This window comes from Periplaneta americana, chromosome 1, assembly GCF_040183065.1.
Source record: "Periplaneta americana isolate PAMFEO1 chromosome 1, P.americana_PAMFEO1_priV1, whole genome shotgun sequence".
Classification (NCBI taxonomy): Eukaryota; Metazoa; Arthropoda; class Insecta; order Blattodea; family Blattidae; genus Periplaneta; species Periplaneta americana.
The window spans coordinates 207198829-207213066 of NC_091117.1; the positions used below are offsets into that span (position 1 = coordinate 207198829).

The 14238-nt window shown below is 36.3% G+C and overlaps 1 protein-coding gene across 16 annotated transcripts in view; it reads right to left on the reverse strand.

Annotated features, from left to right (window-relative positions):
• Window positions 1-14238, reverse strand: part of LOC138706671 (modifier of mdg4-like) — a 243974-nt gene that overhangs the window by 200341 nt on the left and 29395 nt on the right. Inside the window, exon 5 of one of the 16 annotated variants that reach the window (XM_069836348.1) lies at window positions 6567-6953. The exons of the other annotated variants lie outside the window; for them this stretch is intronic. Coding sequence (XP_069692449.1) covers window positions 6670-6953 — 284 coding nt within the window. The 3' untranslated portion in view covers window positions 6567-6669. Of the gene's footprint in view, window positions 1-6566; window positions 6954-14238 lie in introns of those variants that run through there. 16 annotated transcript variants of the gene reach the window in all.

The window sequence follows — 14238 nt, forward strand, 5'->3', positions numbered from 1 at the left end:
ATTTAAAAAAAAAACAACAAAAAGTAATTACAAGTACAGTAGAACCCTGATTATCCGTCACCCTATTAACCGATTGGAGGATTATCCAACTGTATTTCTCGCGCTTTTTCTTCAGAAATAAATAACTTATATGGAGTACTGTTTTGTACATTATATTAGTTACTGCAAGAGAGTGTTATTACAAGCCTTTATCGTTACACAGCATTGTCTACTGTTCAAATTGCCGTTCTATAATATAACTTGTATATAAAATGTCTTCTACGGGTGTTAACAGAAAACGTGTTGTGCTAAGTATCGAAAAAAAAAAATTGGAAATAATTGAATGGTGTGAGAAAGAGAAACTGTGGCCCGCATCAGATTACGAGATTGGAATTACAACTGCGCTTTAAAAGAAAAAAGGATAAAGTGTAAAAAAGTATGTAAATCTACAACATGAGACCTCCTTTATTCCTATCTTTCCTGAGACAGTCATAACGAAGGAATTCCTTGTCCCTTAAAAACCAGTTGTTTACAACCAGACTTAAATTAGCGAACTTCTGATCCACTACATAACGAGTTAAATACAAGACCATGGGGAAAATTATAAAATCTTTCATGGTACGGATTATCCGATTTTTTCGATTAACCGTTCAGTCCATCCCCTTCATTACCACGGATAATAGAGGTTCTACTGTACACTGATTGGAATATAAAAGTGAAAATTTGTGTATTGCATATCCACATTGTAAGAAATATGTGGTAAAAGTTTCAGATTAACTGGTGTAAAAATGTTGTTGTTGTTTTCTAATGCCAGGCATTTGACAATGAAGTCATTTGACCTCTTGCACTCCAATATTTTTCAAAGATATTATTATGACCAGCCACTGAAAAACACAGATTTTGAGGTGTTCCGAATCCATTTCTTGGTTTGAGTTGCTAGGGGACTGATATATTCCAATTCTATGCAGGTGTTTGGCCAAACAATCATGGCCTATTGCCAATCTAAATGCAGCTACAGACGATTTTCGTGGTAAATCGGGAATTAACTGTGGATTTTGATGCAGAGAGTTCCATTTTTTCCCTTGGGATTGTGTTATTAAATTTTGTTTGTTGAAGTCTAAGTATGTAGATTTAATAAATCTCTTTACAGAGTAATACGTAGATTTAGTAACAGGTCTGTAAGTAGCAGTGCTGCCCTTCTTTGCTAAAGCATCCGCATTCTCATTTCCCAGGATTCCACAATGGGATGGTATCCATTGGAATACAATTCTTTTATTGAGTGATATTAATTGAGAGAGCATTTTAGTTATTTCTGCTGTTTGAGATGAAGGTGTGTGTTTAGAGACTATTGATAGAATAGCTGCTTTGGAGTCTGACAATATAACTGCATTCCTAAATTTATTGATGTGGCATAGAAGATTCCTGAGACTTTCCCTTATTGATTCTAGTGTCATGGCGGACAGTGAGTAGCAACGCTAGTTTGAGCTCGTGCATTCGCATATTTTTTCTGGAGGTGTACCCGCATTTCGTCTATTATTTTTTGTATTTATTGATCTACCAGTGTTGTTTGATAATTTCTGCTATCATGGTTCGTGGAAAAAGCAGGCAACAGGAGGAAAGCATTGAAGATTGTGTGAAGCGTGTGTTTGAGGAGTCTTGGCGCGATCCCACCATATTGGCGGGTCTTGCCAACCTCATCAAGGACTCTGTAGTGTCGGAGCTGAAGTCTGCTCTCGCGCGCAACACGGAGGTGATCGAAAAGCTGGAGGCATCCCTTCGTGAGAAGGATGAAAGAATCGCCAGCCTAGAAAGAAAGTTAGAAGACAAACAGGATGCTCTTGAACAATATCAGCGCCGGCAGAGTCTCCGTATATTTGGGATCCCGGAAAACAACAACGAGAACACAGACCAGATCGCCATCGAAGTCGCGGCAAAAGTCGGGGTCAACCTGGTGGTGAGCGACATCGATAGGAGTCACCGGGTTGGGAGGCAAGGAGACCGACCTCGGCCGGTGATCGTAAAATTCGTAAGTTACCGAAAAAGAAGAGAAGTGTTCACTAATAAAAAATTGTTAAAAAACTCAGGTGTAACGTTGAGAGAGGACTTAACGCAATCCCGGCATGCACTATTGAAAGACTGCATCACGCGATATGGACTGACTAATGTCTGGACCACAGACGGTATTATTTTTGTTAAAATTGGGAATGTAAAACACAAAATTGTAAAAGCTTCTGATCTGCCGTAGTTAATATGCAAGCACTAGGTCATAACATCATACACTACCACATTTTCTTAGTCCGTAATTCAATTTTTAGTGGTAGGATTGCAATATTCACTATTACTGTTATCATATAAATATTATTATTAATCTCTTTCATTATTGCATTACTATTAGTTCATATTAATTTAGTTTCTGTAAGTTGTCAGTATTGACTGCATCGAGGGGAATAACTCGCTGTCTGCAGCCCCTCACACAAACGACTTTCACTTTTCTGAATTCCCTTCCACAGCCTCACCCCCACCCACCCCAGCCACCCCTAACCCACTACCTGCTACTTCGACCAGTGCCCTGTTAAAATCGTCTTTCAGCTCGAATCCTAACACTTTAAAAGTAGCCCACATAAATTCTCAAAGCCTTCTCTGTCATTTCAATGAAGTTCAGTCTATTTTCTCTCCTTTGTCTCTTCACGCTATTCTTATCTCTGAAACGTGGTTGAAGCCTTCCCTATCATCTTCTCTAGTAAGTTTAGATAATTACACCCTCTGTAGAAATGACCGAATTGGTAAACGCGGAGGTGGTGTTGCGATATGTATGTGCGATCGGACTTAACGTTTAAAATTGTCTACCAGTCTTCGAATGAAGTCTTAGAACATCCTGAATATCTATTCATCGAAGTCGGTGCAAGCAACAAAAAGTGCCTCCTTGGAGTTGTATACAAACCCCCTAAATCAGGATTCTTAAGTGATCTTGAAACACCTTTGCTTAATCTTGTGCCTCACTATGACCATACTGTTATTTTAGGCGATTTCAATACAAACTTATTAAATTCAAGTAATTACGCTACAGTTCAACTTAAGAACATGTTTGAGTCTTACAATATATCCATCCTTCCTTCCGCAGCTACCCACCACACCCAGGAATCGGAGACACTTCTTGACATTATTGCCACGACTAATCCTCAGTTAGCATTAACGAATGGACAACTACCAGCGCCGGGTATCTCAGCACACGACATAATCTTTCTAGAATATTCCTTGTATTGTCCAAAATATAAACCTCACATCACATCATACCGTGACTTGAAGCATATTGAGCATGATAAATTAATCAACGATGCACTTAGCCTGCCTTGGACTAAAGTGTGGAATTTACCAGACATTGACGACAAAATCGAAAAATTTAACGACCTAGTAATCCAGTTATACGATAAACACGCACCCTTGAAAACCAGACGAGTTGGTAGACGCCCTGCGCCTTGGATGTGCGATGCCATAAAATTACTCATGACAGACAGAGACACTGCTTATCGTAAATACAGACGGAGCAAGGACGAATTAGATTTTAATACTTACAAAGTTTTAAGAAATAAATGTAATCAAGCAGTAAGAAATGCTAAATTACGCCATGCACATTCCCTTATTATACCTTCGGTCAGTGCGAAAGAATTGTGGCGTAACCTTAATAACCTGGGTCTAACAAAAGCAAAGCCTCGGGTAGATAACATCAACTTGTCACTCAATAGCCTAAATGAACATTTCGTCACTGCTCCACCTGAACCATTACATAAAAAAGAGACTCTTGAATTTCTCAGATCTTGCCCCCAACCTGTATGGGATAAATTCTTCTTTAAATACATTAACCCGACTGACGTAATGAAGACGCTGCGATGTATGAAATCTAAAGCCCAAGGTGTAGACAATATAAATATCACTCTCCTGTATAAAATAATAGATGTGATTCTGCCGACCGTCACCCATATATTCAATGCATCTATTATGACTGGGTCCTACCCCTCACTCTGGAAAATGGCATTAGTGAAACCTTTACCTAAATCTAACACACCTTCTACAGTAAACCAATACAGACCGATATCAATTCTTCCCACTCTTTCAAAAGCATTAGAACATATTGTACACGGACAACTTACGAACTATCTCGACGAACACAAACTCCTCGATGACTATCAATCGGGTTTTAGGCATGGACACAGCACTACTACAGCCCTACTTAAAGTGACCGAGGACATCCGTGAAGCTATGGATAGGGGTGAAGTAACGGCACTAACTCTTCTCGATTTCAGCAATGCCTTTGGTTCTGTTGATATCGACTTGCTTCTTGCAAAGATGAAAACTTTGCACCTATCAGACAATACCTTGAGCTGGATGGACTCCTACCTACGGGACCGCCAACAGTGTGTTTCACTTGATAATCAATTCTCCCAATGGCGATACACAAAGGCGGGAGTGCCGCAGGGCTCCGTATTAGGACCACTACTTTTCTCTATCTACATTAATGACGTATCAAAGAACTTACAGTATTGCCGATATCACCTCTATGCCGACGACCTACAACTTTACATACATTCCAGACCCAATACGATCAATGAATCGATTGACAAGTTAAATTGTGACCTAGCCACTGTCTCCACTTGGGCGGCCAATTTCGGACTCGCACTTAACCCAAGTAAGACTCAAGCCATAATTATTGGACATAAGCGTGTAGTTAACTCCCTTAATAACAGTAATCTTTCAGTTGTTACCCTTAACAACACGCTAATCCCTTATTCATCTGTCGTAAAAAATCTTGGCTTCTTTTTTGATAATAATCTAAGTTGGAATTTTCAAGTTAAAGAAACGATAAAGAAAATCTGTTCCTCCTTTCACTCTTTGAGTCGCTTGAGAAACTTCTTGCCCCAGCAACTAAAACTTACCCTAGTACAAACCCTAGTAATGCCGCACTTCGATTATTGTGACGTTTTGTTAAGTGATCTAAGTTCTGAACTGTCAGTCAAGTTACAGCGAGCTCAGAATATGTGCATCAGATACGTGTGCAACATCCGACGATATGATCACATATCACCGTCCTTCGCAAGTCTCTCGTGGCTCCGACTTAAAGAACGCAGAACTTTACACTCTTTGTCTTTACTCTTTCGAATTCTGCACACCTCAACACCAAATTACCTTTCGTCTCGTTTCTCTTATCTATACTCTAACCACGACGTAAATACCAGATCACTTATCTGTGGCACGCTAAATATACCTCTTCATAGAACATCTTGTTATTCCTCATCTTTTACAATATCCACCTCGCGTCAATGGAATTCCTTGTCACAAAGTATTAGGGGCTGCAAGACAACAAACACCTTTAAGAACAGCTTAAAAGATAACCTTATTAGCATTTCACTCCAATCATACTGATTTAAAATATTACTGACTACACTGTTGCTTTTTTTCTTTAGACATCATCCTGATTGTGCTGCATTTTCAAAATTGTCTCATAATAATCTCTTTCTATTATCTAATATAATTTGAAATATATTAACATTCTATGTATTTTAGTTTAATTCTGCTACCCAGTTTATTTCAGTGTTTAATTAATAGTTCATAGTATTTTGTTGTTTAATTCGTAAATAACTCTTGTATACATGTAACTCTCATCTAAATCAAATTGTTGAATTCTTTGTAAGTTCGTGCATATGTATATACACTTTTTGCTGGTTGTGTGGAAGAGAAGGCCTTACGGCCTTAACTCTGCCAGCTAAAATAAATCATTATTATTATTATTATTATTATTATTATTATTATTATTATTATTATTATTATTGCAATGATTTCACCATCAAAACTTGTTGTTCCATATCCAAGAGATCTATAAAGTGAGAAGAGACAGCGCGTAACACCTGCACCGGCACCTTGTTCTCTGGAGATCAAGGATCCGTCGGAGTATAAATGAAGCCAGTTTTGTGGAGGGTATCTAATATTAATTGTCTCTAAAGACAATTGTTTCAGTATTTCAGTGTTTACTTCTGATTTCAGTATTTCTTCTGTTAAATTTAGATTATATTCTATATTTAATAGAGTTAAAGGGTTTGGTTTAATTTGTAAGTTTTCTTTTAAATTCGGGATATTGATTTTCTGTTTTAATTCTTGAACAATGGATATGAAACTTTTTTGAGTTTTCAATCTACAGAGAGGACTGTATGAATGCCAATTGTTTCCTGGTAATCTGATAAGTTTTTCATATTGAATCAGTGCTTTTTCTTCTATTGTCATTTTGATGCTGTTAATGTTAGTGAGGAATCTCATAGAAAAAATGTAGAAGTTAGAAATTTCACAAAGTCATAGCCCCTTAAATCAAATTGAAATGGAGAGACAAATCGCATGAAAAACATTAGATATGTAGGACTGTACACCTACGAAGAACTGCTTAAAATGTCCAAAACTGTAATGAAAGAACACACTGAACAGATGCAATAAACATGAAGTTTGAGCAAGAGAGAGGATGACTGGGAGGAGAAAAGAATAAAAGAACAAAACAAAGGCATTTTCACGTAACCTAGTTTATAAGAAAACAAAAACGAACAGGATAATTTGTTACAATAACTGTATTGTTTGAGTAAATTACAGTACAAAAATGTATCACAGTCATGTGTAATTATAAAATAAAATGTTGACCATTATATTCGAGTCTTAGTACTTCAATAATGTATGATACCTAAGAAAACAATTCTCTTTATGCATGGGAACGCCACACACTATACAAATGTATCTTGTCTCACTGCGCTTTTTGCTTCTAATACATACACGACAGTTCCGTGTGGGTGTTCGATCATTTCTCGTGGGTGGAAGACGTACCAGCACGTGTCTTGATAACGGTCCATCCAATCTGAATAGTGGATCTTTAACAGGAGCTCTCTTCGGAACTATTTGTAATTTCAAATGCTGCTCAACACTGTATGAGCCGCTTACATTTCCTGAAGCAATAAGACATTTCTCCCTGTTCTATATTGTTAACTTTTAAACAAATAACTCTTTATATTAATATAAGCCACTGCAATTTAAATTACTGCACACCCCTTTACCATTTAGGAAAAAATGTTGTTATAAACAATTCACAGAGTTTATACACCACATCCACGCAAGACTGTAGCTATTAATTGCATGTAAATTAATGATGATATAAAATCCTAATGCACTATCTAAAACAAGGTGTCTCTCTTTGGGACATAATAATAGTGATAACAACAATAACTATGTTTGTATTATAGATTTTACTATTGTTCAGTATTTGATGACAGGTATATAGTTTGTAACCATAAGTAATTTTGTTTTTATTTCTTTACTATCGCAAACCAACTATATAATAGGTGTTTGATTTGTAACTAAGCCAATTTTGTGCATTATCTCTTTACTATTGCTTAAAATTATGTAAAAAAATCGCAAATTTATGTAATATTCTTGCAATTTTTCTACACCTTCGATTATAATTTCTAATTTTATTTAATTTTGTTTTAACTGAAAGTAATTATTGCATAAGATATTTAGTATTGTTTACTGTCTATTAATTAGTGTATTTATATTGTAACTATGACTCGGGCCTACTACTACTTCTTTAAAATTGTGTATTATCTCTACATAATGTATTTCACATGTAACAAACTACAACCCTAATATACCAAAGGTAAAATAGGGTTTCAATATTTGGATAACAATAATAGGCCACAAGTTTAATATCCATGCACCCATAAAGAAGACAAATGAAAAACCTTTATTGCTGAGATTTTTTGCTCTAATGCAGGGTAAAACGTTTAATACTATATTTCTAGGGCATATTAAGTGAACCGGAGTACCCAGACAAACAACTGTGTTGCCTGGACCATAGCAGGCTTGCCCAACAGGATACAGCGGGATTTGAACCCAGGCCTCCCTGACTTATAAACTCAGCACTCTTAACACTGAGACAACGTGGCAGTTTGCAGAGTTTCCTCATGGTACTCCCATTTCCCTCTAATATTCCAGCAACATTCTCCATCTTCCCCTCATTTCATTTATCTGCAATAGTTAAAAATAGACTGGACTGAAATTTTGAGGGTAGTACAGGATTCTGCTGCTGATACAGGAATAACTTGAGGCTCCAGGGCCTGGAGCTTATAAGTAGGCCTACTTGACTGAGGATGGGACCGGCTGTCAGGTTTGAGGCAGGGTGGCCCACCTGTCAGCATCAGATTCATGAATGATACCCGACTACCTGTCGGACTTGGACAATCATTGCATATATATAAATAATATGGTTGGTTATGGAGACAGGCAAGATCTCGAAAGACAGCAAATTTATTTAATGATATGCATCCAGATCACAATCCAATTCCACATACAACAGTGACAAGGATGGTAAGGAAATTTACTGAAATTGGAAGTTTAAAGGAATTACCAAGATCAGGTCGCTAAGCATAACTGAAATTAGAATTCTTTCCCTTTCGCTCAACATCATATAGAATTATTTAATGCACTAAATATCGATTCAATCCCTTAAATAAGATATTTCTCTATCAATAAACATGATTCTGTAGATTCCATCAAATCACAGTAAACAAAAGAAGCGTTTTACTCGTATTATTTGTTAGATCTACACTTTTCTCTTTTCTTGATTTAGCAACAATAAATTTGTATAGAAGTTTTGAAAATCTCTTAAAGAGGATTATTCGAAAATATAAAAATACATTGAGTATTCCATTTAAAATAAGAGCTGGCGTTACTTCTGAATAAACTGAAAGTACAAAAACTTGGTAATACCATTATTGAGTTGAGTTGTTTTCTAATGCCATAAATAAAGTCATTTAACCTCTTGCACTCCAATATTTTTCAAAGATACAGTATTATCATGGTCAGTCACTGAAGTACAGATTTTGAGGTGTACCGAATCCATTTCTTGATTTGAATTGCATAATGGACAGATTATTGCGTTGTTAGTATACAGCTATCTCTACACACTGAGTTTCATGTTACTGAACCACATGGTCCAAAAGTTATTTAGATGGTGCGGGACTTTTAACTAACCAGGACTCGAATCCAGGTCAGCTTTACGTGCTGGCGCTTTATCCATTAAGCCACACCGGATTCGAGTTCCGATGCCGGATTGAATCTCTCTCATTTTAAGTTCTACCTACTGTGTTCCCCTTTGTTGGCCTACCCTCATATCCTGTGTCACAGTATTTGTGACAGTCAACATAATGTCCAACCTGAAGTACATAGGTGCACTCATTACGAGTGACTAAGTGGCCGAGGTCCGACAGAACATGGTGTCATCTTGAATCACGTGATTACTTACTCTTTATCATATTACTATGATGTGCCGAAGCACATACGAGCTATTCCATCTCAAATCGACCGAAATATAGAGAAAATTGACCTTGCAATTTCTAAATACAATTACACTTTTTTTGTACGTAGAGAACTGTGATACAGTGCTTTGTGCAAAGTTTGAGGCATCAGAATTTATCGTATTTTCATAAAATTTGCAACTTTAAACTGTTGTAGCTCCGAAACTCTTTCACCCAATGATCAAAATCATGATTTATTTTGATACTGAGAAATTAAAGTTTATATTGACATGTAAACAGTTTTTCTTACTTTTTATGGAAATGGAGAAATTTAGATTTTTCTTCATTAAGACGCCTTTGGCCACGAAAAAATATTTTTAAAATATATGGTTAGATTCCGCATTGAATACAAATAAACACATATTTTTTAATGGTGCACCGTTGATAAGAAAATATTGCAAATATCAAATAAAGAAAATAAATAGTACGCGCATGAGCTAAGCAGCTGACTGTGAGGCGGGAGCTAGCCGAGGCAAGCAAAGCCAGGAAACATAAACACGTGATGTTTCGTCTAGTAGCGCATAGCTGGGCTACCTTTATCACAAGTTTTCATAAACACAGGAGTAAAATGACGCCCAATGCTTGCTTATCTTCCGCTCTTGGCCAGTGCGTGCGGTACTGTGCTGTTCAAGCCTTGGCGTGTGAAAATAATTTATTTAATACCCTCGAAACTTATTGCTGTATCACTAAGCAAACAATGCCGAATCCCTCTTAATAATGCAAGGTTTTTTCTCAATATTTTTTTTACATTTTTACAAATGAGCAAAAGACCTAAAAGTAAGTAAAATCTGATTATCTGTCTCTCTGTACATAATAAAAATAAGTATTACTTCTTATCATAACCTACTAAATGTCAGCTTCAAAATGAGCTCCCGTTCAATGTTCTGCAGTAAATGGTTCCTGAGTTCTGAGCGCTGAAAGAGGCTTGTTTTTATAAAATACGCTAAATTTTTTGCGCAATAGTATGAAAACCGTTTCACTTTCGATAGTGAAAATGCACTCTCCTCAGCACCTTGTATAAATAGGGAAAAAATTAGAGTATTAAAAAAATGCGAGGTTTTTTACTGATCGATTTCATATGGAATAGCCCATATGGAGTTTCAGTGCAGTAATCCTGCATTTCCATATGGTGAAGAATCGGTAGAACGGAGAAAATCAGAGGGATTCAATCTGGCATTATAACTGAAATCCGGTGTGGCTTAGTGGATAAAGCGCCAGCACATAAATGGAAACCCGCGTTCGAGTCCTGGTGCCGGAGAGAATTTTTCTCCGTTCTACCGATACTCCACCATATGGAAAAGCATAATTACTGCATTGAAACACCATATGTACTACGGTACATCATAGTAATATAATATTAACTTTATCGTGTTTTCGGATTTTTTTTCAGCTTTTTTTTTTTACTTGTGTTCGACTTTTGATACACAGAGTTTAACATGAATGAGATTATCTGAGGAGTTTCCCTTGGCTTGTAAATCTTCTCTGCTTAACTGATATAGTATTTTTTAAATTTTTTATGCTCGACCATGCCGAAATGTAGTAATTATACACCTGGTAGCAGCCCTTTAATGGACCTCATTAAAATACACCTATTCATTAAAGTTCAGGTGTTCCACCAATCAGAAAACACCATTGTAGCACGCAAGTATCGATTATTCTTGGATATGCAATCGAAAGACAACTAGCGAAACGTCACGGAGGCTGGAAATCCAATACTGTCGCAGAAGGTTATGTTCTGTTACTATAATAATTAGCGTTAATTGTAAATAATATTCAAATAAATTTAATTCGTCATCTCGTTTTTCAATGTCTAAATCAATTTCAAGGTTATATCAAGATTAATGTTTATTTTACTCTCTAGATTATATCAAGGTCAATGACATTTCTTTCTCGGAAAAAATCAATACTTTCACGTCTGCGCACATCTCACAATTTACGAGATACTGCACAAGGTCAGTTCCGCTCCCCACTCAGATAAGAATAACATGAATACTTATGAATAATTTCAAGTTAGAAATATGGTCGAGCATAAAAAGTCGTATGAAACTTGCTTATAATGGTAATTAAGACGCTCGTATGAAAATTATGAAACTCGCTTGCGCTCGTTTCATAAACATACTCGCGTCTTAATTACTACCATTATAGGCTCGTTGCATAATGTACTATTTTAAATCTTGAAATTCAATTTTTAGGGTCCAAGTTTAACAGAGTTTCACCATTCAGGACAAGACTGAAGCAACGAGAGAGAAAGAGAGAGAGAGAGAGAGGGAGGGAGGGAGAGAGAGAGAGAGAGAGAGAGAGAGAGAGTGTGTGTGTGTGTGTTTTTTCTCTTCAGTGAACATGATGTGTACATCCCTGAAATCAAGAATGAGTGTAGAGACTTTTTGAGCCACATTTGCTACCTTAACCAATTTCACATGACCGGTCAGATATTTGCTGTAAAATTAGGATCCAGAGAAGTCCTGCTTAAAAAATTTACTCTTCTGAAAATCAGTAGTTAAAATCGTAGGTAAGGAGAATGAATATTTTTAGTGAGTATGTAAATACAGTGTGATCAGTTATGCTTTCCCCCGCAGCATGAGGTTTTTCCTATAAGAGAGCCCCCACTCATTTGCCACGCACTGGAGGAAGTAGCAAGCCTGCTTGCTTACTTGTTGACCTTATTGCCTGCAGTCGTAGTGCAGCTGTTTCCGGGTGTGTGTTGTGTTGTTCGTTTCTTAATTCGACAGTATACATGAAGTGTATTATGCTCGTGAGTTTACAACGGCACAGTGTGTTTTTATTTACGATTCATATGTGTTAACTCAGACGGTTTCAAGAAAGATTCCCAGGTGCAGACACTCCAGATCATAAAGCAGTGGTTAAGTGTGTACTCAAAACATTCCAATCTTCAACAGAGGAAATTCTCTTCAAAATATGTGACTGGTTCTCAGTCAATAAATTGGTATTAAATTGTAACAAAACTAACATAATTCAATTTAAATCCTGTGCAAATTCAACCTCGCAAATTTCTAGCGCAATAATTAACAATAGATCCCTATTAGAAACAACAACAGCCAAATTTCTTGGCTTAAAAATTGATAATGTGTTAAATTGGACAAGTCATATTAAAGAAATTACCCCCAAACTAAATTCAGCTTGTTTTGCTATTAGATCTATGCAAAAGATAGTAAATATCAATACCTTAAAAACAATATACTTTGCATACTTCCACTCGATAATGAATTTTGGAATAATATTCTGGGGGAATTCCACAGATAGTAACAGTATATTCCTATTACAAAAAAGAGTAATTAGAATAATAGTAGGTGCCAAATCTAGGGAATCGTGTAGGACTACTTAAAAAAAAAACTACAAATAATGCCCATGGCTTGTCAGTATATCTTTAAATTAATAATCTTCCTCGTATGTAATCGTGAAAACTTTGTAACTAATTCAACAGTTCATAGCATAAATACACGTCAAAAAAATGACTTTCATACTCAATCGGCAAGTCTATCGTGCTATCAAAAAGGAGTGCGTTATATGGCAGTAAAAATTTTTAATAGCCTCCCTATCGATATAAAAAATGAAACTCAAAACATAAAATTATTTAGGGCCAATTTAAAGAAATACCTAATTTCTCACGCCTTCTATTCTGTAGGTGAATTCATGACATTCAATAACACTTCATGAAATTGATACTAAAACTATGTGTTGTACTAGTAGACTATATTGTAAATCTCGTCTGTATATATTTCATCTAGAATGTGACTATAAATTAAGACTTTATAATAGTATTAAGTTTGACTTGTTCCATATTCTAGCTGTAAAGCAATGTATGAATACCACGGAATGTTAATAAATACAATACAATACAATACAATACTGGAGTACTGATAAACCTGACTTCATACATGAAGTGCTTCTCCATAATGACAAAATCGGTGTATGATGCGCCATCACCATTTTTTTTTTTTTTTTTTTTTTTTTTGGGAATAGTTGATTCTCTTACTTATGTGAATACCATACTAACAACTTTTTTCAGAGAATTAACCGACACAGAGCATGATCATGCAGTTTTTCAACAGGACTCTGCCACTGCTCACACTGCGAATATTTCCATGAAAAGAAATTCACAATGTGTTTTCGCAAGAGAGAGTTATTAGTAGGAATTTGGCCTCCTCGGTCCCCCGATTTAACAGTCTGTGATTATTATCTATGGGGTAAATTAAAAAATGCCATGTACAAGATGACTGCACACCATACAAGAACTCAAAGATAACATTTGGCAGGAAATTGTCCGGTTTTCTCAAAAAGAACTACAAGTGATGAATAATTTCCTAAAGAGATGCCAAAAATGTGTGGAGAATGAAAGCGGGCAGTTTCAACACCTCATTTGATAATTTGGTAAGTAATGAGACTCTTAAATTTGTTTTGTGTTGTTGTTGGTTTGTTTTATTGTTTTATCCTCCCGCAAATCACTGAGATCCAGCTAACTAGCTAATAAGCAGCATAAATTTGTTTGTGTATTATTGTAAGGTTGGTTTGTTTTATTGTTTTACCCTCCAGCTAATCACCGAGGCTTGGCTAACTGGTTAACCCGCAAATGAGCGGTGTAAATTTGTTTGTGTATTCCTGTATGGTTGGTTTGTTTTATTGTTTTACCCTCCAGCTAATCACCGAGGCTTGGCTAACTGGTTAACCCGCAAATGAGCGGTGTAAATTTGTTTGTGTATTCCTGTATGGTTGGTTTGTTTTATTGTTTTACCTTCCCGCTAATCATCAAGACCCGGCTAACTGACTAACGAGCGACAAGCTCGCCTATAGGCAAAACACTCCGATGGAAAGCAAAACTGATTGCACTGTAGATTGAGTATTTTAATTCTTTAAAATGTGT